This window comes from Brachyistius frenatus, unplaced genomic scaffold, assembly GCF_029030835.1.
Source record: "Brachyistius frenatus isolate BFR_SWC_R1_liver_20210118 unplaced genomic scaffold, ASM2903083v1 Contig_7, whole genome shotgun sequence".
Taxonomy (NCBI): domain Eukaryota; kingdom Metazoa; phylum Chordata; class Actinopteri; family Embiotocidae; genus Brachyistius; species Brachyistius frenatus.
The window spans coordinates 6,229,666-6,253,350 of NW_027210606.1; the positions used below are offsets into that span (position 1 = coordinate 6,229,666).

A 23,685-nucleotide genomic window follows, 5' to 3' on the forward strand; every position below is an offset into this window, starting at 1 on the left:
GTTTCACTATGTGGGAATTACGAGTTGTTAATCTATTTCGTGAGATTAAAGGACCTTTACAGCTTGTGTGGCATTGGAACAGTGAGTCATGTGGCTTTGTTTCAGAAAGATGTTTTTTCCTGTTGATGGAGGCTGTTTGGATGTTGTTGATTTATGTTTCTGATGAGTTAGACACACATCCTATTGAAACACAAAGCGGCATACACAGGAATGCAAACACAAACATGAAAACAGCATACCAGACACACGCTCGCACACAGAAACACACATACACTAACTGTTACCTTCGCAGCTCTTCTTGTCAGGGGCTAGTTCGTAACCTGGGTCACAGGCACACTTGAAGCTGCCGAGAGTGTTTACACACCTCTGTTCACATCCACCATTGTCTGGCTTGGCACACTCATCTTCCTCTGAAAAAACACACACGTGAGAGCACATAACAAATGTGAAAAAGCCATGTGAGAAAAAAACAATGCACGCAAACACACACACACACACACACACACACACACACACACACACACACACACACACACACACACACACACACACACACACACACACACACACACACACACACACACACACACACACACACACACACACACACAGAGCTACTCTCTGTCCTTCTTACATACCTTTGAAAAAGTTAGCAGCAAAGCCGGCCTTGTTCACCGTCCCGTCCGAGACGAACTTCATCCACAGTGTGTGTGAGGTAGAGCGCACGTCCTCAGGCTTGTCGTAGCCACAGAATCGACCAATCAGAGGGCTTGTTTCGAGTGGGCCATCCCGAACCTCTAGGTAGTCGTAAGCGCAGCTGTCGTGCCTTTCAATCTTTACCAACAATAACACATAAACACACAGATACAGAAAACTGCTGTGAATATATGTAGTGTGACCATCAAATGTCTCAGAATGATTGCTGTTGTTAAAAGCAGTATTTGTCTTCCTTCACCAGGCATTTAAAGACAATAACTGGTACTCATTTCTCTCTCCGATCCACTCTCACCCCAACCAGTCGAGGCAGATGGCCGCCCACTTCTAAGCCTGGTTTTTCCTGTTAAAAGGGAGTTTTTCCTCGCTGTTGACATTTATTGTTATGTTGACATAATTGTTGGGTTTCTCTCTACAATACTGTCAGGTTTTGACCTAACTGTAAAATGCACTCAATGATTTTCTACTATATAAATAAAATAGAATTAAATCCGAATTGAATTATGACCCTGACCCTCTCAAACACACTGGCTTAATCAAATAATCTGAGCCTGATTCGACATAATCAGGTCACACCTGACGATTGAGGTTGGGAATTAAAGTGTTCAGAGATTTACAAACGTGAAATATGTCAAAAATTTCCAATGGACAACGCCTGGGGGGGTCTTTAAACTTTTGGCTGAGATGTGGGATGCAGTGGTGGTGCTGCTACAAAAAGAAAGCAAAAGACATAAATAAACTGATTGCACATTATGTAAATAGCAGAAGAATTTATTAATATTAACAATAGCATAATCCCTTATTACTATTATTCCATTATGTACAAAAAACATGCGTTATAGTAGACGTACTGTAAGGTCATAGTTGAACTAAGAATACATTTAGCAGGGAGCAATTAGGCAATAATTTGACTTTCACTAAGTTACATAAAACTGGATTCGTTGTCTGAAAGCTTAACTGCTCATTTTGCTTTCCCTGACAGACTGTATTACACCAGAGTTACCAGGTTCCCACATTTCAGCAATGAATCAGATGTGTAAAATGTTATGATCATCAGTAGACCTGCAGCTGCAAACACAAACAGAGCTGACAGAGCCGCTACAGTTTGAGACATTCTGTCGGTATTTCACATTAGTTTGTTTACGTCAAAGCTTCAAGTTCACCTGATGTGTGCTCATCAGTAAACCTTAATCAAGCCTTAAACTCTGTCTGAAGTGACACCATTTCAGCTTCAAGAGTAGAGTAGTGACACAACCTGTGAATATTAAGTTCTGTGTATAATTAAAGCAGAATCAGACACCATGAACATTTGAATTTCCCTCCCCCATGAAGTTTTTATGGCGCTCAAACTACGAAACTAACCCTCAATTGCCTGCAGTGTCTCTCTGTACGCTCACAAACACACACGCACCACCACCACCACCACCTTCATTAACTTCACAGCAGCTATACGAGCGTGAAATTTGACCCAGACATTCCTAAGCACGCGCACAGGGGGGCGGAGGACACACACACACACACACACACACACACACACACACACACACACACACACACACACACACACACACACACACACACACACACACACACACACACACACACACACACACACACACACACACACACACACACACACACACACACACAGAGGGGTGAGTCACCTCAAAGGCCTGGAAGCTGAGCCCGACGTTGTACCCCTCGGACACAGTGATCCTCCACACACACTCTTTGGAGGGTCTGTAGTCGTCGGGATAGTTGGGAGACTGAATCTGGCCTGAGTCCTTGGTGATTTCCCCACCACAGATCGCTGCACAAGAGAAGAGAGGGAGAGAGACAGAAACAGGATGAATTAGCATCAACTGCACTGACCAAAGACACCTGAAACACATTCTGTGTACACGATGAATAATGAAAGCCCCGAGAAAACTTCTCACAAAAGACACAAGGTCATCAAATTCAGAGCCTGGCCTTATTTCATCAGACACTGAGTTTGCAGTCTCTCAGTTCATAAATGTCCATGCTTTTATTTATGAATTTGACTCATTGTTACCTTCGTAAATGGCAGCAAAGCCTTTCCCCACCCAGTTGCTGCTGCTGCGGAACTCAATCCACATTCTGCTATCGGTGGAAATCAAGACGTCGGGAACTTTATCTCCACAAAACCTGCCTGTAAAACACACACAAAATCAAACTCTGTAAACCTGGATGTCTGATCATTTTTGGAGAAATATGGCTTTCAAAAGATTACATGATGTAGCTGGGAACAACTTGACATTTTAGCACAATAGAAGTACTTTCTGTTAACGGTCTGTGTTCAGCATCTTACATGTCAACAAGGTCACTGGAGCTGGGAAAAAAGTTTGATCCTGGGGAACGTCTGTTGCAACACAGAGTCATCTGGCAACACTTTGCATCTCATCAGGCCTCACCTGCATTTCCTGGCTTGGACTTGCAATTGTCACCGAGTACAGTTTACAGTGCAGCTTATAGTGTTTTTTTTTTTTTTTATACATACAAGGGTTAATCAACAAGTTCCAAGACTGTTCTTGTTGAACAGGAGCACACCACAGTGATGTGCACAGAGGGAACTACTTTGTAGGGGAGGACAGTCAGATTTAAATCGGGTACGGTTTTTGGTTGTTATGAATGCAGTCTTGTATTCACTTCAGTCCCAATCATTCAAAATCATTTTATTCTGTCAAGAACGATAAAAAAAATTTAAAAACCGTACAAAATATTGTACATCCTAATTTGCAGGAGGAAGTAGTGTCACTAATAGATTGAGAGAATTTTCTTCATCCTAAACATTTGAAGACCAACTGCAATATTAATCGTAAAGAATAAGAACACAAAGTATGGGGTCGTAAAGCTAAAACCAGGGCTGTTTGTGTTAAACATCTAGATTAGTTTTAAATGCAATAAAGGAATATTACAATAAGAAGAAGGAGACGAGCAGCAACAACGGTCTCCTGATCTTACCGAGCAGCGGAGCTTTCCTCCAGTATCCATCCCGAACCTCGATGTAGTCATACCAGCACAGGCTGCTCTTATACAGATCCATGGTGGTGAAGTTTAGGACAATCTGGAGGAGCATAAAAGTAAACAAAAACAAACATATTTAACATGCTTAATGCAGATCTGTGCTCTGCAGAGACTACGCGGAAGCAGAGGAAGAGGGCAGAACCAGTGTTGTTAGAACTTAATCAATATACTGTCATTCGGTCAGTGGTCTCGTTTTATATTGGCTAGGCATACACATTCACCGCACTGTAGGGTGCCACTGAATGCGTGCATGTGTGCGCACCTTTTCTCCGGGTGTAACAGATATTCTCCAGACACAGTGAGTGTATGAAGGGTATCCGTTGGGGTAACCAGGAGAGGAGAAGTTTCCCGTTGACTCTTGAAGCGTCTCTCCGCATGCTGCAACACACACACACACACACACACACACACACACACACACACACACACACACACACACACACACACACACACACACACACACACACACACACACACACACACACAGATGGAGTTAGATTTCTGTGGTATGTCCTGCTCGTGTGTATAGTGCTTTCAGCTGTGTGCTGATGACTTATAATCGGTAAATTAATAAAGAGCACATGGCTCTCATATTTGTTATTATTCTCAATCAGCATAAAATTAATTTTCCACTGCCAATTTACCAAAATAGATATATTACAGACTATTTTGTCAAAACAACAGCCTCTAACACGCTTTGTTATTGTGCCAAAGTTTATGTCCATACTGTCTGATCTGTCCATGTGGAAACTGTTAGACATGCAGTTCTCATTCAGACACCAGTAAAGGAATTAAAATTACTCTCCCAAACAAACTCATGCGTCATGTTGCTTTTGGCTTCTATTGGCTTTGCATGAAGAAGGCGACAGTATGTGCATCTGTGTTCCTGCGTGTATCAGTATGCATGCGTGGTCCAACCTCAGACATGAGGTCATCATTTAGCAGAATTAAAAAAAATGTCAGTAGCTCTAACTTTTACTGCAGGTCAGCAAAAGTGGCAGACTATTCAATCATCCAATGAAAAATATCAGACAGTCTTTTGCTCTTTATCCCTCATTCGGAGTTTAACGCCGTCACTCCCTCTCAAAAGGAGGTTAGCCAAATGTGCCCCTCCTATCCCATCATGCATGCTGTTTTCCCCCACAATGCCCTGGGGCTCTGTTCATCTGTCAGTGAATATGGTATCAGTCAAATATGACCTTATAAGGTTGAAGTTATATTTATTTCCAGCTGGGACACACTAACACAGTCTTGTTCTCTCTCCAGTATCAAACACATAGATTGTAAAATTAAATACTTGTGCATTTGTATACAGCATTTATATATTGTGTTGTTAACGCAGATATGAAATTCATGGAAATGTTTTTTTGTATAACAAAATTAGACAAAATGAGTAATTAGTGACAAGTGATTGTGTGTGGTGGGGGTGGCAAAAAAACCAGGCCATAAACAACAATCATAAACCTTTGCGACATTACTGCACAGCTCGGTGAGATCACGTCAGAACGGCTCGCCGGGGACCAAGGAACGCCAGAACCACACGGCTGTGCGCAAGAACTGTTTCGAAGGGTGTGTGTGTGTGTGATGTGTGCGAGTCCCGAAAACACAGAGGGAGGCATCACATGGAAAAACAAATTACTCAACTTCACTTCTGTGCCTTGGAGAGTGGAGGGGCGGGCCAATTTTACGTCAAAGTTACAAGCAGATAAACAGAGGTCATCTTTTGTTTCCTAGCTATGACGCCAGCACACACGCACCAACACACACACACACACACACACACACACACACACACACACACACACACACACACACACACACACACACACACACACACACACACACACACACACACACTGCGGTCTCATAGTAAATATATCAGTACCTGGGCATCTATACAGCTTCCTTGCCTGTGCAATGTCTCCTTTACTGAGCCTGGTCCGCTGGCCGATAGCAGGCCGGACTCCGTTTTCATCTCTGGATGGAAGGATGGTGTCGAGAAACATCCCGCTTCAGGGAGGGGAAAGAGGGAGCATTTAATATGTCATTACAACACATACACACATGTAGCATCATAATCGTTCAATACAACTTGCTATGTTTAAAGAACAAGCTATGATTTTAGGAAACAGTGACCTCCATTCAAGTCCTGATCACCTCACCAGTTCTGTGTTTTCTCTAACGTGTGCATTGGAGCTGACTGGGGAATGGGAAGGCTTATAAAAGTAGGCACGGCACGGATTAATGAGCACCCTCACACGGAAAACATGTAAAGGGAATCCTTTTCTGGTCTCACTGACAGATCCAAATTGGCTGATTTTAATTGGTAGAAATATCTGAAAAAATTAGGAAAAGATTTCTTAACGCTGAAAACTTTCAGTTTTACTGTTTTAAAGTTTCACTTCCAGTTTTACTTTACTTTCCTGCATTGAGTGATCATTTACAGTTTCTGCCAAAGCAAATGTACAGAAGCTGGAACATAAGGATGAATTAAGTTGGTCACAAAATGATTAAAATGATAGAGATCAGAAATATTTTTGACATTTTCAGATAATTTTCCACTTGCTAATTTTCCTTAGGTTGCTAAAATTCAAATAAGGGACAAAACAAAAAATAAAAGTTTGGGGTAGTAAGGAGTTTGTCACAAACATAAAATGTTTGTAAAACTAAAGTAACCAGTTGCCTGAGTGAAATATTAGCTCAGCATCAGTATTTTTGTCTGTTTTTCAGTTATAAATACCTCACTCTTCCACAAAACTACAGAACCGACTTTCATTTTGAGAAAAAAAAAGTCCTGGCATATTGTGATCTTGTAAATTCAAAACAGGTCAACAGGCAAGATGTCGCCACTGGTTACCGTGAGAAGGTGTTCCTGGCATAGTGCATGATGCTATCAAAATCATATGGCTCCCCGAGAGAGTTCACCTCCCCTGGTTCCATCTTGAGGAAGTTATACTCTTGGCCTGGGAAACACACACACACACACACATACATATATTTGCACATATGGAGCTATAGCTGCATTAGAGATTTTATCAAACAAAAACAATCAGGGTGTAACCGTTTAGTGTGTTTCCATAGATGCATAATATACTCTTTACAAACAGATAAGGCCATTTAAGGTCCTTTATTAAAATCCTTTAAGTCCAATTGAGGAGAGTTGTTCTAAGCTCCGATATGTTTCTAAAAAAAGTCATGGCTCAGGTCTGCTACACGGCCATGTGATTTGATTTAACACCTGTCAGATTGTGTTGTGGTGCAGGGAAGTGTGTTGGAGGAGAGGTGGCAGACAGCGGTCGAGGTGACTTCACAGTCATTAAAAGGCTCATTCACACTCACCCAGAGCCAGACATGAGTGTGAAGTTGGAAACACACACACCGTCTGTAAATGCCATCTCTGGCGAGATACAACCTGAAGGATTTTAACAGAGACCCAGGTGCCTGCTGGGTAATAAGCCTCACCCGGTTGGATGTTATCCCGGATGATGGTCACATGATCGTCACGGTCGGGCCGTGTGTGCTCATGCCAGAAGCCAATGACGTGGCCCAGTTCGTGGACCACGATGCCAAACTTGTCACAGTTCTTTCCTATGGAGATGGCTTGGGGCCCGTTGCCACGACGACCCACATAGGAACAACACCTAATAAGGATTCGAGGGTGATAGCAAGGAGATAGGCGGATAACATTAACTACATGTTTGACAGTGGAAAAAAAAGCATCAGCAGTGTTGTAATTAGTTAACCATGACCACACACACACACACACACACAGATATGCGCACACACACACACACACACACACACATACACAAACACACAGTCTTTTCAGGCTTTCCTGCGCTGTACTACGTCCACCAGAGGAAAAGTGGCAGGATTTATTTACATACAACACTTCAATAACACTCGAGTTTCATAACCCAGCGTGAATAAGCTGTGAGAATTCACATATCGCTGCTCACAGAACACACACACACACACACACACACACACACACACACACACACACACACACACACACACACACACACACACACACACACACACACACACACCCGTTCTCTTTTTCTGGTTAGCAGAGACAGCCGTGCCAGGCTAACAAATCTGATTAAAGTTATCCTGTGAGCTGATTGCATGGTAAGGATCAGGAGTCACTGGAGTAGACGGAGTCTTTTCTTGCAGCATTTTCATTGCTAGCATCGGTAACTGCACACACACACACACACACACACACACACACACACACACACACACACACACACACACACACACACACACACACACACACACACACACACACACACACACACACACACACACACACACACACACACACACACACACACACACACAACAGGTACCAAAACTGGGCTGTGGTTCTATTTCATTCATGCATTTCTTACTTTTATGCATCTTTCTTTCATAAACTCACTGAACTTCCAAGCTGCAGGGTATTTATACATCAGATTAAAGTGTCTAATCTCTAATGCAGCCAGCCTATCACAGAACACGACACAACTGGCATCATCAGTTAACACGCAAATCTTTAACTCGCCTAAATGGCTGCTGGTGTTTTACATTTAGAAATTAAATACATTTCAGAATAAAGCTCTGCATGTGAACTTGTTTATAAATAATAATCAATAAAAAAGATTGAAAAGCACAGAAACAGTGCAAAGTTTTGATCGTCACAGATTTTCGATAGGCATCAAATATTATTTTGAGAGCAAAGAAACATTTCACAAATCGTTACCTTAATGTCAATATTCAAACCACATTAGTTCTATTAAAGTATAGGGGTGTGTATCGTTTCAAATATATAATACTTTGCTTTATCAAAATTGAATTTATTCTTTGGCATGTCATTTAAGAATTATAAAGATGTCTTTTACCAAAGATTTGTCACCTTTAAAAAAAAAAAAAAAGGAAATCAAGCCTCTTAAATGTGATATTGTGTCTTTACACAAACAGCCATTAAGGTTTTTTACCTCGCTGGGATAACGTCTGGTTGAGATGTAAAAGTTTCCAAAAATGCCAAATATGTCATTTTAAAAGGGAGTGAGAATGTGCATTGGATGTAATGGTGCAGCCATGCAGAACAACAGGTGACAAACATGTAAATAAATCTCTACAGTTTGACAAAATAGTGAAAAATGGAAACCGGAAAAAAGAAGCAAGTCCCCTTAATGTTTGAAGCTGGAAACTGTGTGTGTGTGTGTGTGTGTGTGTGTGTGTGTGTGTGTGTGTGTGTGTGTGTGTGTGTGTGTGTGTGTGTGTGTGTGTGTGTGTGTGTGTGTGTGTGTGTGTGTGTGTGTGTGTGTGTGTTTGGTAATAACTGGGTCATTTCTTAATTGACTCCTACATTAACAGCGTAAATTCATAAATGGAGCTGGATATCCGACTCTTTCAACCATCTGCAAACAGTGTCTGACGATAAGCCCATCGTCGTGATCTTAAACACCCTAAAACCTGGCGACCAGTCAGTGAAGTGTCACCGCTGTACAAACACACTCTGACCCCCACCGTGCTGCCACTCGACAGAACAATGCAATTCTGCAAAGTATGAACAAAAAAACAAAAAAAACTGCATGAACATACAAACACTTAAACAGCGCAGTGTGATTGGTGGGACGGGGAAACAGGAGCAGGACAGGAAGGAAAGTGGAACCATTGTTGAGTGACCGTATCGTCTCTCGCTGTGACAAGGTCACCAGTGAACTCTAGGTACTCACACAGATCACACACACACACACACACACACACACACACACACACACACACACACACACACACACACACACACACACACACACACACACACACACACACACACACACACACACACACACACACACACACACACACACACACACACACACACACACACACACACAGAGAGATATACATGGAGATCTTCCAAACTCACCCGCAGGGTCTGTAGGTGAAGACTATGTAGCTTTCTTCGTCTGTCTTCTCTATAAACGTCACGCACGTCTGTTTCTCCCAGTGACGCATGGCCTGCTTGAACATGGCCCTCTGACTACCTGAAACACACACATTTTACATCCTACTTTTACACAAACACACGTCTGTGTATTTTAGTGCTGAGCGGTGATGGCAGCGGTCCAGTGGAGTTGCTTACCAGTGAAGTTTCCTCCTATGACGTAGGGAATGACTCCTCCAGGCCATATCCTCTCAGCTCGGGATGTGGCTGCTCGAGGAATACGACTCTTCACTACTTTCCCAGTCTTCCCACCTTTCCCTGTTTGGCTCTTTGGACTGGCAGCTCCTTTACTGCCATTCTTTGGGAGATAGTCTGACAGAGTGGTGAGAGAGAAAGCACAATTAAGTCTGCCTGTGTTCAAACATAATAAATGACTGTGATATTATTATAAATATCAGTTCAGAAATGGGATTCCACATTATTGGAAACTGCTGCTTCTCATAATACGTGACCTTTCAGAGTTTGTTCTCAAATCAGAGAGTAAAAAAAAACCTCAAACAGGAATAGCTCAGCCAGTGTAATTTACTGCTTTATTAAGCATTTAATTTAAAGAAGTTCATAATGTACACTGGGTGAGGTGGGTGCTAAAGAAGGAAACACAAACATTCTGCAGCTCTGGATATCATTGTGCTGCAGTAGAACAGTGGTTGTGGTACAACTTAGCTAACTTGCAAGAAGCATAGTGAAAAACGGAGAAAGAGGTAAGCGGTCTCAAATCATCGTCTATCAACTCTTGTGGTCTATTGTAACGATCTAAGCATTCGGCCTAAAGCACCTGGCACAAGTGCAATTAGGACATAATGTTCAACCCCACTTTTTCTAGTTTAATGGCAGATAATTAGAACACAATGTAAGGCACATGGCTCAAAAGGTTGGTACTTAAATGCCCTAATTAATCATAGGTGTTTTTTAGGCATTAACAGACCAGAGTGTCATCTTTAAATCCCTTGAGGTCAGTTGTGCTTGCATTTCGGTGGATCGCTATTATAATGGTGGATTTTTTTTTTATATTACAGAAATCTTTTCCACTAATTGTTGACCTCAAATGAATCCGTTCAGAAACATAGACTCGTCCTCCATGTTTAAATGTAAGTACACTACATACACCAGTGCAGGGCCGCTCATGTATGTAACCATTACTATGTTACTGTACTTTACTGTTGACTCAGCATCCTGCAGTGTATTAGATTGTCTACCTTTCAGTTCTATTTTTTTTTTTTTTTAACTTTTATGACAAGCAATATTTAGAGACCTGAAACTTGTTTGTGATTGTAACTAATCACGCAAAACATTTCACAACTTTTTGACAAAGCTGCAATGGTTGCATTTGCATCATGGATCAAAACTTTGCCTTCAAAGGAAACAGTTGGTTTCATATAAGATCCAGGACACGATTATAAAATGCTTGAGAAAACTGTAAGCATTAATGAGTAAGTAAGTTGAATGAAGTCACTAAGATGGAAACGGAAATCAAAAAATGTTTGGTGACTTTCAGATTGCTTACCAAGGCCAAATCTACGTATTCTTTCCAGCAGCATGTATAACGATCCCCTCTTCTTCACAGTTTCGTGTTCCTCCGCGCCACCTAACACACACGAGAGTAAAAAAATTTTTTTTTTTTAAATCGAAACACAAACGTTGCATGATAAATGCTGACATCCTCAGGTGGCCTCCTGTCTACTTCTTTCTTCTTCAAGCTGCTCTGCTCTGCCGCTGATGGGTAATGAGAGACTTTCAGAGGAAACATAAGAATGAGCGTTGCGTGACGAATGTAGAGTGAGAGTTGAATCCACTCACCAGACGTGTGCCCCTGCCGGGAGTGTGTGTGCATGTGTGTGTGTTGTCTCAGGTCTATCGTCCTGTCAATCTGGAACATGCGCAGGTCCTCTTCGTCTAAAGCAATGTCGCCCCAAAATACAGCTAGAAGTAAGAAGAAGAAAAAAACAACGTATCAATTAGAATCACATACATTTCTTTCATCGTATTTAGGATTCCTGGAAATAACCTGATTACCTTTATTAGAATCAAAACATAATAGTCATCTTCATCCTGCGTGCGCTGTATACAGTTTAAACACATGGATTTGCAATGTCATCACAATAACTGAATGTTCAGGTTGTCAATTCTCAGTCTTATAGCACCACTCTCATACAACTGCAAAGAGATGCCGTAGTATCTCTCACTCCAATCATGCATCTCAAACTCCACCCGAATATAAAGGAGCTATTGTTGGAGCTAGACCTCAGAGCAGATTTGTCTGCCTGTTTCTGCTCTTCTTGCCCTTACAAACACACACACACACACACACACACACACACACACACACACACACACACACACACACACACACACACACACACACACACACACACACACACACACACACACACACACACACACACACACACAAAGTCACCAGCCCACAGTGGTCCGATATCAGGCCATGTGTAAGCCTTTTTTTGAAAGTGACACTCCCACCGCTGTCCCTTCCACTGTTCACTCCCCCTCCTACCTCCCTGCCCTCATGGACCACTCTCGCTCTCAACATCCTCCTTTATGCTTATTTCCATATTTATTAGAATGGACATTTAATTCCCAGTTATTGGTCGCTGTAGTTCATACTGGATGTAAAGTGATCCCTTCCTAACCTGACTACAGTTTCAGAGATGGCGGCCAAAATTCACAAGCCTCATTTCTATCAAAAATGTATTCTAAAGTTCGGTTTTAAACTGTACTTGAAAAGTGTGAACTTATGCTTTAATGTGTACATACTGCTGTGCTCACTTCCAATAGTTTACACTGTGGGGGAAAAAATCAGCAAAAAACAGAATCAGTTTGTAAAATGCTGATCGTGCTGTTTAAGTAAAGTACAGTGCGTCTATATTTAAAATGCAGGCTTTCAATATACTTGAAAATAAAGTTAAGAGATTTAACAAGATGTTTACAGCAATTTAACCAGCATATGTCTTCCATCCATCTATCCATTCATTTCCTGACACATAACTGTGGCAGCAGGTTTAAAACAGTAGTCCAGACATTTTGCAGCTCCTCTTAAGGGATCCCGAGGTGTTCCCAGTCCAAATCAGATATGTAATATTCCCAGCGTGTTCTGAATCTACCCCAGCTTGACCCATGTTCACTGCATGAACACATTGGTCTGGCCACGCTCCATTGGTTACTATTTCCAGCTAAATTATGCCTTTTCTGCACAGTGTCTTCATCATCTTATTCCAAAGAATAACTCCTCCACCTGCTTCAACCTTCACTCTCATCCTTTTATATGACTCTCACACATTACTAAACTACAATCTGTGATGTTTTTCTCACACACCTTTTAGCATCAGACAAAGCACATCTTGTACCCCTTGTTTACTCAGTTTCTGTTTCTCCCCCTCCGTACCAACAGCAGAGTATATCTCCAGCTTCTAACAATGAACAACCGAATGATAACCATCGCTGCATGATTAGCTGAGCGAAGTTATTGCCCTCCACAGGGATTCAAGACACTAATACATTAACAATGGCATGGGAGAAGCTTGTCACTTAGCTAATCAGGATTGCCACTAAAGGAAATGGGGGTCAGAGTGCCATTGTGCTCAACTTTTGCACTATTGTTGAAAAGAGGAGCAAACCACAATGGCCACAGATGTAGGAATAATAACATCACATACAGACTGGGAGTGTGTGCTGTTCAGTAGTGGTGTATGATATGTTGGAGATCTTGGTTGGATCTGGAGCTGCAATGTATTTATTTTTATCTGTATAAGTATGTATTGTGCATCTAGTATGTAACACACACAGGCTCAACAGTACAAATTTGGATATGAATATGCATTAAACAATCAGAATACAAGAAATGTCATAGGGCTTTATCAGACCCGGAAATCCAAACCAAAATACATGTTTTTTATACATTGTTAACATTCGATTTGATTTATTTTGGTTAATAACTTTGCATGGCATACCTACGTCCCTGTACTTGACATTGATTGATTTGTAGATGGGGTGCGACTGACATCGTCCTGTTGGCAAGTCAGGCGGTAGAGAAGAAAAAAAAAAAAACCAGTCTAATTTCGTTACCACTTTATTATTATTATCATAGCTTTATGACCAGAATTCAGTTCTAGGTTTTGAAATTTTTAAGCGTTTTGGATATTTTTACAAACTGCAAAGATCTGATCCAGACTGACATCATCACTTTTGGTTGAACCAAATTTTAATACTTTGGTCCAGATTCTGGTCCGAGGCAACTTTCACACATACTTTTTTGGTTCCGAAATGGTACCAAAATGCAAAGTCTGAAGGTCCAGACCAAACAAGGGAGGTGTGAAAACACCCTTAATGAGTTTTAGAGTCGCTGCCATATAAAGTCACAAAAATAGCAGTTACACCAGCACCAGTTTTAATATGTGGCTTGAACAGGCTTGTCACAACTGTTATTTCTGACAAAAAATGTTATTGTGGCTGACAGTTTCTACTGACACTCCCCTCTACTGTGTCCTCTGTCAGTGTGATCCACAAAAAAGCACCACAAATATGAGCAAAAAAGCTGCTACCTCACCAGCAAAAGGTCATCGTGAGAATTCGCATGTGAACATCAACTGCATCATTTTGCACCTGCATCAGAAACGATATCCCTCTCACTTTTGTTTCTGTTTGTGGGACAGTGTATTTGTGACAGTGTCCTGAGAATACACTCCTAGTAGTTGCGACAATTTCAGGACAACAAGGGAAACTACAAGGACTAAAAGTTTCTCAGAGAAAAGGAGCTGACACAAGCAGAGACACAAAGCAATGAGAGGAGGGAGAGTACAGTGATAGTAAGTTTGGCCCATTGATTGTTAGGGTCTCGTTAATCCATAGAGATACCATAAATAGCCCAAAGTCAAGCCGTGGGGTGAGGAGGGGTGAGGACAGTGAGGCAGGGAGATGCAGGAGGAGAGGTATTGATCCAAAAACCCCAGGACCTCCCGGGAGACCTACATCATGCTGACCAGGGCCTTACTGTTCGCCCTTCAGCAGGGGCACTGCAGCAAACACACAGTCCAGCACACAGGGACACACACACAGGAGTAATGCACCAAACACAAAGTGAGAGGCAGACTACCCCCACATGGCATCCCTTACATCCCACTATGGTGGCGGCTGGTGGACCGGTTGCTGTATTGATCAAGTTCCCAGGCAGAGACGAGTACTGTCGGCTTTCTGTTAGTTTACGTATACATTAGTGCGTCTGTACATGTGACTGTTGGTCACGACAAAACAATACATTTTAGTCTTCATCTTGAGCTTTCGGAAACACTGATCGACATTTTGCTCCATTTGCTGACATTTCAAAGGATAAACAGCTGCTCAATTAATCGAGAAAATAATTGACAGATTAATCGAAAATGCAAATACATAGTATTCCGTATCTCATCCAAAATATCATAAAAATCTCATACTCTAGTATGTCGCCAGACATAATCAGATTTTGTGTTGGCCTCAGTCCTGTGTTCTAAGTGGTTGTCAATAATTTGGTCCGTTATTGTCATTATATTTAAATATATTATACTGAACAAAATGTACACATTATACACAATGTAGACATTAACAATATTGCAAAAAAGTCTGTTAATTTGTTCCTATATTATCTCATTATCATTATCCCTATATTAACTTTAATGGCTTTTGCTTTTTTCCTCTGACATTTTACAAAAACTACAGTACAGTAAAGAATTATGCACAGCCAATTTATGCACTCATGCTGTACTCACTGGGGTGTATCTAACACCAACACAGAGAATATACACACACGCACACACAAACGCGGCTCACTAAGCTCCTCATTAAGCAAATATAAGGTCACACTGTAGGTGGGCTAAGATGAGCGTGTGTATGTGCATGTATATGTGCCTTTCTAACTCGTGTGATATTATTATATTGTCTATAAATGTGGCTGTGAACTACTGCAATATTAAAAAGAGATTATCTCGGCCCTGTTTGAGGATTTTCTCCAAAAGTAATCATTGTGCGAGCTGCTTGAGCCACATTAACCCTCTGCGAGCAGCAGGTGCTGCAGTTCAAGCTTACAGCCCTGATGGGGAAGGGTACTAAAAATGTACGATACAGTTTTCCAGCTGAGTGGACCATTAAGTTGAACCTCCACCCAAAAATCTTTTCACCATGAAACACTCGATCGTCTGAGATGGAAATGTTACATTAAACAGAGTCTGTGGTCAGCTTGTATTCACAGCTGGTACAACCATAATGACATATGTATGTCTGAGCAGTGTGCTCCAAACAGTCATTTGCCATATACCTTGACTCCCTCCGTCCGAACACTCTTGTCCATTTGATCACGTACTTCTCTTCCATTGGTCAGAACTAGTCATTCACACTTTGCATAGCCTGTTGAACTTACTTCTGAATATTTTGTTTTAGTTCCTATTTCAGTTCACTTTTTGGGTCTTCGCACATCCCTTAAACGCTCACTTTCTCGATACAACAAAACATCAGACTTGACGTAGCCTCAGCAGGTATTACTGTACTACCTGTCTTCATATGCGTGCGGCTAAACTGAAAGATTCATAATCAGCCATGGTTTGTTCAAAAAGACGCATCCTATTTCGCACAAATGTGCAGTTTCCACAAAACTGTGTACGGAGCAAGAGGAAGCTATAACTCTCCTGAGTAAGGATTCTTTCATCAACATCAGAACTTGAGTTACAAACATTTAAGTCACCACAGGTACATGCACATCGGCGAAGTCAGCATGGACTTGAGTATAAACTGCTCGTTAAATTTTGTGTGAAATGTTTGGCGAATAGAGAGAGTAGGCAAGTGGAGGTGGTGGGGCGCAACGCTTGTGTGATAACCGGTGCATTTTCACACGCTTTCGCTGTTGAACAGTGACGTTCTGCCCCTCGGTGGTCACAAAAACAAGTGCAACTCGGATGCTGTTGTTGATCAACTGACGTAGCTTTGCCAATGAGTAATACAGCAAGAGTAGGATCTAAGCACTTTTACAGCACGGCCAAAAAACTGTATTTGTTCAAAACTGTAACTGGACCATATATAGTGAACATACACATAGAGGTTAAACGGATGATAAAACCGTACAATTGGAAAATAATTGTGGTATTTGGGCAACTGGCATTGTCTTTTATGGCCAATTAAAATGTTTTTCAAGTTCTCTCTTTCTACAATATCTGAACATAGCACATTTAAGATTTGCGGAAAATCATAGTTCTGCTAATTAAAAAGCCAAACAGTAATTGCAGATCTGTGGCCTCCATATTTTTAGTCAGATACAGTATGACACACACCCATGTACTATCCCCCAGACATCCATAAAGGGCACACCAGTTCATCTCTGAACCGAACATTGTACTTGGACATAAATTATGAAATGTGGTAATTCGTTGGGACACTGAGCTGGATTAAGCTACAAGAATTGTCTCTATGGATGTTAAATCACGACTTGAATCCAAAATAACTGCAGTGAAACCGAGCTGTCCGCAGCATCCATTGTCCATTGTGGAGCAGAGTAGGACTTAAAGTAGCACTTTAAGCTGAGGCGGCCACTTCTGGTTTTCTTTGTGAGCATTTAAAATGGAATAACGATGAGCTACTTCACTTTGTAAGGTGTTGGAATGTGCAGTCTGTATTGTCACGGGTCAAAAATGTACTTTCAGAAAGAAAAGAGAAAAATACAGATGCTTAGTCCAAGTTAAAAAAAAAAAAAAGTTCGCACCCCCACCCTCCTGCAGGCAAGTTTGAGACGAAGAGACAGAGAAGAGGAGACTTATGTGACATACGGGATAAGATAATCAAGAACAAAACAGTGTAACGTGTCAGTGAGGGATCATGTCAGAAACCAAACTGAAACCACGATAATAAAAAATTTGTGTAAATCACCACCAACACAGACAAGCTAGCAATTGATCTGGGATATCATGCATCCACACAAAACTCACACACTCTAATTATGTATTTTTACAGGCTTAAACACAGAAACAGAGACCCAGTTACACACCTCTACACTGACACATAGGTGTGTTTGCCTCCACCACAGTGTGTGTGTGTGTGTGTGTGTGTGTGTGTGTGTGTGTGTGTGTGTGTGTGTGTGTGTGTGTGTGTGTGTGTGTGTGTGTGTGTGTGTGTGTGTGTGTGTGTGTGTTAGTCCCCAGATTAGAAAAGACACAGTTTCCTCGTGCATGAACACAGCTGAAGACAGATGGCAGGGCAGTGAGGCGCACAACTGGACAAACGGGCTGGAAACGAAGCCCAGACTGATCATAAACAAATCCAGTTATCAGGAGAATTAAGTCAAGTTTTCATCAGCTCCCCAGGAGGAATATTTCTTTGTAATAAACTATGTATAAACCATGACACAAAAAGTTAGGGTTTTGACATAGTGTGAACAACAGACAATAAAAAAAATAATAAAGAAGCATAATATAAAGAGCCAGGGATCGACTGATTTTAATAAGAAAAGGAAATTTCAAAATGGTTTTAGTTACTTTGTAAAAACAGCTTCACTCTCTGTTAAACAGGAACTGAATATAGATTTAGATCATTATAATATTCACAGCAAAGTAAAAAGAACATCTGCAACTTCAAAAGAGCGGTACCCTGAAAGAGCACTCCAACTCATAAAGTGAAGAGCATAACAGGCAAAGAAATGTTTGGTATGAGACAGAATAACATAATATCATATGACAAACACACACACACACACACACACACACACACACACACACACACACACACACACACACACACACACACACACACACACACACACACACACACACACACACACACACACACACACACACACACACTCAGAGCTGGTGTAACCCCCTAATCACTTTACTGTGACGATGAGATTCCTCTCCAGCAGGTCATGGGTTTAACCAGACATGTTGACGGGGACACAATCATGGCTTTATTTACCATCAGGGTGTCCTGAGTGTGCAGCCAGCAGAACATTACATGGACCAATATCAAATAAATGTTACGTAATGGAGAACAATGGTAATTTTGTGAGGATGCTGGACAGTCCTAGTCTTCCTTTGAAGTTTGATTTCAGGGCAGTTATTCTGAGTAATGACTTTAATAGTCTGATTATAGTGTATAAATCAAGTGACAGCATGAAATCTAACACAGATGGCTAATATTTAAGGAGTTTCAAACTATCTTAAAAGTGGGGAAAAGTTGGCTTATAGAGAGATCATTTTTAATTACTCACATATTACATTAGCCTGGCTCCACCAGACGTTTTCTTCACTGTGATTATCATCTGAAACATTGTTGGTGGCTAACTGATGAAGTTGAAGTCAAGCGCATTTGGTTTTCTTCAATGTACCTGCAACATTGGTAGTTTTGGCGCAAATGGTGGTAGATGCTGATTGTTTAAAGGCTGCTCTAATAATTTCATAATTAACATGAGGTCTACGGCCATTAGCATACAACAACCGGAAACAATCCTCAATGGAGCATAGCCAGACCCATTTATTCACATATTGAACTTAGTTCTGGTAACACCAGGCTAGTGCTACATATCATTCAGTGGCATCCATAAGATATTACTCATATTGCTGGTCAGATTTGTCTGCTTTCATCGCAATATAGGCATTTTCTACAGCAGACGTTTTGATCCATCATAGGGGGAAAACTAGTTATCACATTAACGATGGCTCTCATCATGTGTCCCAGTAAATTGTGACAGTGTGTCAGCATGAAGGTCACCGTTTTTCACAGTAATTTTAGTGACGTATAAAGTAGTAGTAATAAAATGACGTATGAATGGTGTATCAATGTAATTATGAATGATAAAGAAAACGTGTTCAGCAGATACATATTAGTATAATAATGTTAAAACTTTTGCTGGCTAATCAAAAACCCAAAACATAACCAAAAGTCTGACATCACATACATTTCTCATGCAAACCTGGAAATCATCAGGAAGTTTGAGGATTGAGGAAAACTTAATAACACAATAAGTTACGACATCTAAAATGAAGAAATATTAAAGATTCTGCATCTTTTCGAGGTCAGAAAACGAATTGAAGCAAATAAACGGCAATGATCATGTTAACTCCTTGGTGCAAAAGGTCAGATATCGCCGAGTTGTATCCTTCTATTGAAGCAGCAACACTGACGTTGATTTGATCGACTCATCAAAGGTTCATTCTGATTAATAGAGACACCTGTTATAAATATGTCAGTGCTTCTAGTTTCCAACAGAACCTTGCTTAAGTAGCATTGTGATAATTAGAAATATGGCGTCAGAACTAAGTGAAAGTCTCAGAAGTCAGATTGTTATTGTGAGCAAAGAGCGTCTCTGCATCAGATCATAGACTGAAGGTTTCTAAGGGGGCAGTGCATGACAGTCTTTGGAAACTGAATAAGTTGTATCTAAAGCACAATTATGCAGCCCAAATGTGATCACGCCATCATTGGATCAATACATGAAGCTTTATTCAGTGACAGACAGAAAAGCAGCTTTATTACAAATCGGGAATTTGTTGAATAGAGTAAAAAAGACAAAAGAGAAAAGAAGGCTGCCTAGTTTTTGTCTGAGAGAACAAGTAGTGTTTCTAAATCTTCTCAGTACGGGAATTAAGGACAAACAGTTGCAAACCCAAATCTCTCCATTCTTCAGAGACATGCTCCACTCTCTGGTTTGCAGCTCTGTGGAGAAGGATTCATACTGCAGCAAAACTTTGAAGAGCTACATGAAGACCAAGGAGTGAAGATTTTCACGACTTCCCTCTGCAGTCCCCTTACCTCAACCCCTCTGAACATTCATGGGGTACTTGAATACTGAGAAAAGCAAAGATTCCATCACATTATCCATGATGGATCATTATCAGACTGGGAAACTGTGGGTTATCGGATTTGAACAAATTTGTGGAGTCAATGCAGCTCGGTTGCGTGCACATTTTTCAGAGATTTAACTTGTCGCTCAAATTGTTGCGCTGAGAAAAACATCTGGTATACCACTAGCGTAGACCCCATTGTACAGAACGTGAGGATTACATAAACACGAGAACCATAGTGGATCAGTAAAGCAAGAAAAACATCAGAAAGGAATGGAATACCAGATGATGGTAAATGGTCTTTACTTATATTACACCTTCTTACCTCAGCGGTCTACAAACAGCTTTACAATTTCCGCCTCCCATTCACATGCTCCCGCAGATGCAAGGTGCTCGCCTGCCATCGTAAGCAACTTTGGGTGTAGTGTCCACACACCGAAGGGCACTTCGAGCACTCCTGTCCTCACTTCAAAGTGTGAAGAGGAGGAGCCAGGGATTGAACTGCCAACATTATGATCATTGGCTACCCGCCATACTATCTGAGCCACAGCCCCCAAGGTTAGACACAAGTCTGACACGCAGCTTTCAATTATGGAAATGGGTTAAACCATGTGTAAGGACGTACGTGAGCGGGTAACACTTACTGAGTAACCACTTCTTTAGGCTCTCAGACTTTGTAATATGAGGCCAGTAGTGCAGCATAGTTTGGGCTCATGTCACGTCTAGTTAGTTAGCAGAAATGACGTGAGGATGTTTCGTTATAATGTATATTTCAAACGGTATAAAAGTAGCCATGAATGACTTTTTATGCAAATCTGTCCTTGAACGTTTTTTAGAGATGCACTTCACACAAACATTAGCTTGCGTGAACATTTGAAATGTTCTCTCAGTGAACGTCATAAGGTGTAGGGAGACTGTAGGGAGACTGAGACCACATGCTGGGTTCCTATGACCTCAAAATGACTTAAAAAAGAATGCTGCTTTTCTTCAGCCATCAATGGGTGTATGTGAAGGATTTCTGCTGCTATAAATACCATCAGGAAAAGCCAGGTGACATAAAAGCACCCAGATATTTAATAATTGAGCAATGCGCGGCAGGTGGGCGGAGTGACGGCGGTGCTGACTAATGGCTTCTGCAGCTCCGGAACAATGACGCTCCAGAACAAACAGTCGGCTCTCTCAGCACGGCCGCACAGTTTGTGCTGAGGCGGGAATCCTGAGGAAGACTTCGGAAGCTCAGTGGCAGGAGCACTCTGCTCGGGAAAATCCTGTTTAATATAATATGAGTGAGACCACTTGCTCCCGCGCAAACACACACACACACACAAAACACAGTGTCAAACGCACACATACACACGTTGCTCTAGTTTCCTTCCTACTGAGGAATGGGGGAAGGGGTGAACAGTAGCTGCAGCTCACCGTCACGACATTGTGGGCTTTACACTCCTCATAAAAAAAACCTCACACATACAACATACATGGGCATACGCACATCTGACTGTTTGAGGTACACCTGATGCTAAAACATTACTCTAAAGTGGTAGTTAGATCTCCATAAAACAGCTGTATGAACAGCTGAACACCACTAAAATGAGACCAGATCTCAAACACTGGAGCAAAAACATCCTGTATTTTAAACAATCATCTGTGATGCATGTAGTGTAAAATCTGATTTTAGTTTTGATATCGTTTTTGGTCTTAAAGTGTGAACTTTGTAGGGCTGGGTATCGTTCGATATTGATATCAATATCAAAACAGAGTCCTTTTTTCAATATCCATTTTATAAAATAAATTTTAATAAAAAATAAAAAAATTGCACATTACGATACAAGCCTTTAGTTTAGGTATGTGGCCAAAAATTGGTTTGAAAAGAGTGAAATAATTCGTTCTATTATAATATTTGCTGACTTAGTGAGTGACTGTATCTACGTGGGTGGGCCACTAAAGTAGAGGATACGCATTGTAAATACGGTGGTTCATTGACGTTGAAGAGATTTGCGCCAACATTTTATAGTCATTATCAAAATTTAGTACCAAATGATGAGGCATTTTTTGATACCATACCGAAGTAATTTGATAGATGCCATAAAAGTATCAAAGTTCAGGATCCAGCCAAGGAACTTGTGGTGTCAATACAGTCACTGAAAGACATTCACAGATTTTCAAAATCTAGTATGAGTACGAGTTAAAAATGTATTTTGTTACAAAACTAAATGAATCCACTTGATTAGAGTTAAACAAGAGGAAAATTTTAAGAAATTCTGTCATCAAAACACATTAGTTTTGAGAAACCGTGTTTTGTGTTCCAAAGGTGGCCTCTGATGTAGATTTAGTATTATTGTAACAACCTTAAGAACAGGTTTATTAGACAAAAAGACACAACAGTGCATGTGGTTAAACACAGCATTGAAGTTTGCATGGCTGGCTGTGGAGGTCAAAATCAAACAATTCTTCACTGTGTGCTCTGCACTTAAAATGCTTCCTTAAATCTGATGTGTCAACAAAAAGCCTGTTTCTATCCCAGGACATCAAACGCTGACATTTTAACAAAGCTGTTGGCATCAAAGGCATACATACAAGGTGACCTTTGGTATTGATACCGTAATGACCTGGATCAAAGAAGGCCATGTGAACAAGAGGAAAAAGTGACAAATCCGCACAGGGTTGGATGGAACCAACACAGGACTTTAACATGGGGAGACTTGTGTTCAAGTCCATGAGATAGCAAATTTCGATGTGGATTTTTTTAAAGTAACGTAACTGATATGATGTTTTAACATACATAAAGCAACTAATGTCAAGTATGCAACGTTACTCCCATAAAATGACCTATGTTAATCCAAACCATGACCTTTTCCAAACTCTAACCGCTTAGTTTTGGTGCCTAGAGTTAAGGTAACTTGTGTGTATCTCTAAAACACCAGCAGGCTATGACAAAACAGAAGTATTTAACGCCCTGAGATGAGAACGGGTTGTAACTAACTGCTTGTGCACGTACAGTATATTATTCACATCTGGAATCGATACCAGTATCAACATCCCTACTCTCCGCTAAGGATCAGCAGCCAGCCTTTACCTCACAACCGAATGAGCTTCAGCCAACGTGAAGCAATTCAT

The 23,685-nt window shown here is 41.1% G+C and overlaps 1 protein-coding gene across 1 annotated transcript in view; it reads right to left on the bottom strand.

Moving 5' to 3' along the window:
• The window catches only part of tll1 (tolloid-like 1), a 48,185-nt gene that overhangs the window by 19,881 nt on the left and 4,619 nt on the right, over nucleotides 1–23,685 (bottom strand). The window contains exons 2-14 of the mRNA XM_069689210.1: nucleotides 11,558–11,680; nucleotides 11,265–11,345; nucleotides 9,899–10,072; nucleotides 9,683–9,800; nucleotides 7,222–7,400; nucleotides 6,617–6,722; nucleotides 5,645–5,769; nucleotides 4,022–4,137; nucleotides 3,697–3,799; nucleotides 2,768–2,884; nucleotides 2,379–2,524; nucleotides 639–834; nucleotides 285–410 (exon numbers count right to left, since the gene is read on the bottom strand). Of these exons, the coding sequence (XP_069545311.1) occupies nucleotides 285–410; nucleotides 639–834; nucleotides 2,379–2,524; nucleotides 2,768–2,884; nucleotides 3,697–3,799; nucleotides 4,022–4,137; nucleotides 5,645–5,769; nucleotides 6,617–6,722; nucleotides 7,222–7,400; nucleotides 9,683–9,800; nucleotides 9,899–10,072; nucleotides 11,265–11,345; nucleotides 11,558–11,680 (1,710 nt within the window). The remainder of the gene's footprint in view (nucleotides 1–284; nucleotides 411–638; nucleotides 835–2,378; nucleotides 2,525–2,767; nucleotides 2,885–3,696; nucleotides 3,800–4,021; nucleotides 4,138–5,644; nucleotides 5,770–6,616; nucleotides 6,723–7,221; nucleotides 7,401–9,682; nucleotides 9,801–9,898; nucleotides 10,073–11,264; nucleotides 11,346–11,557; nucleotides 11,681–23,685) is intronic.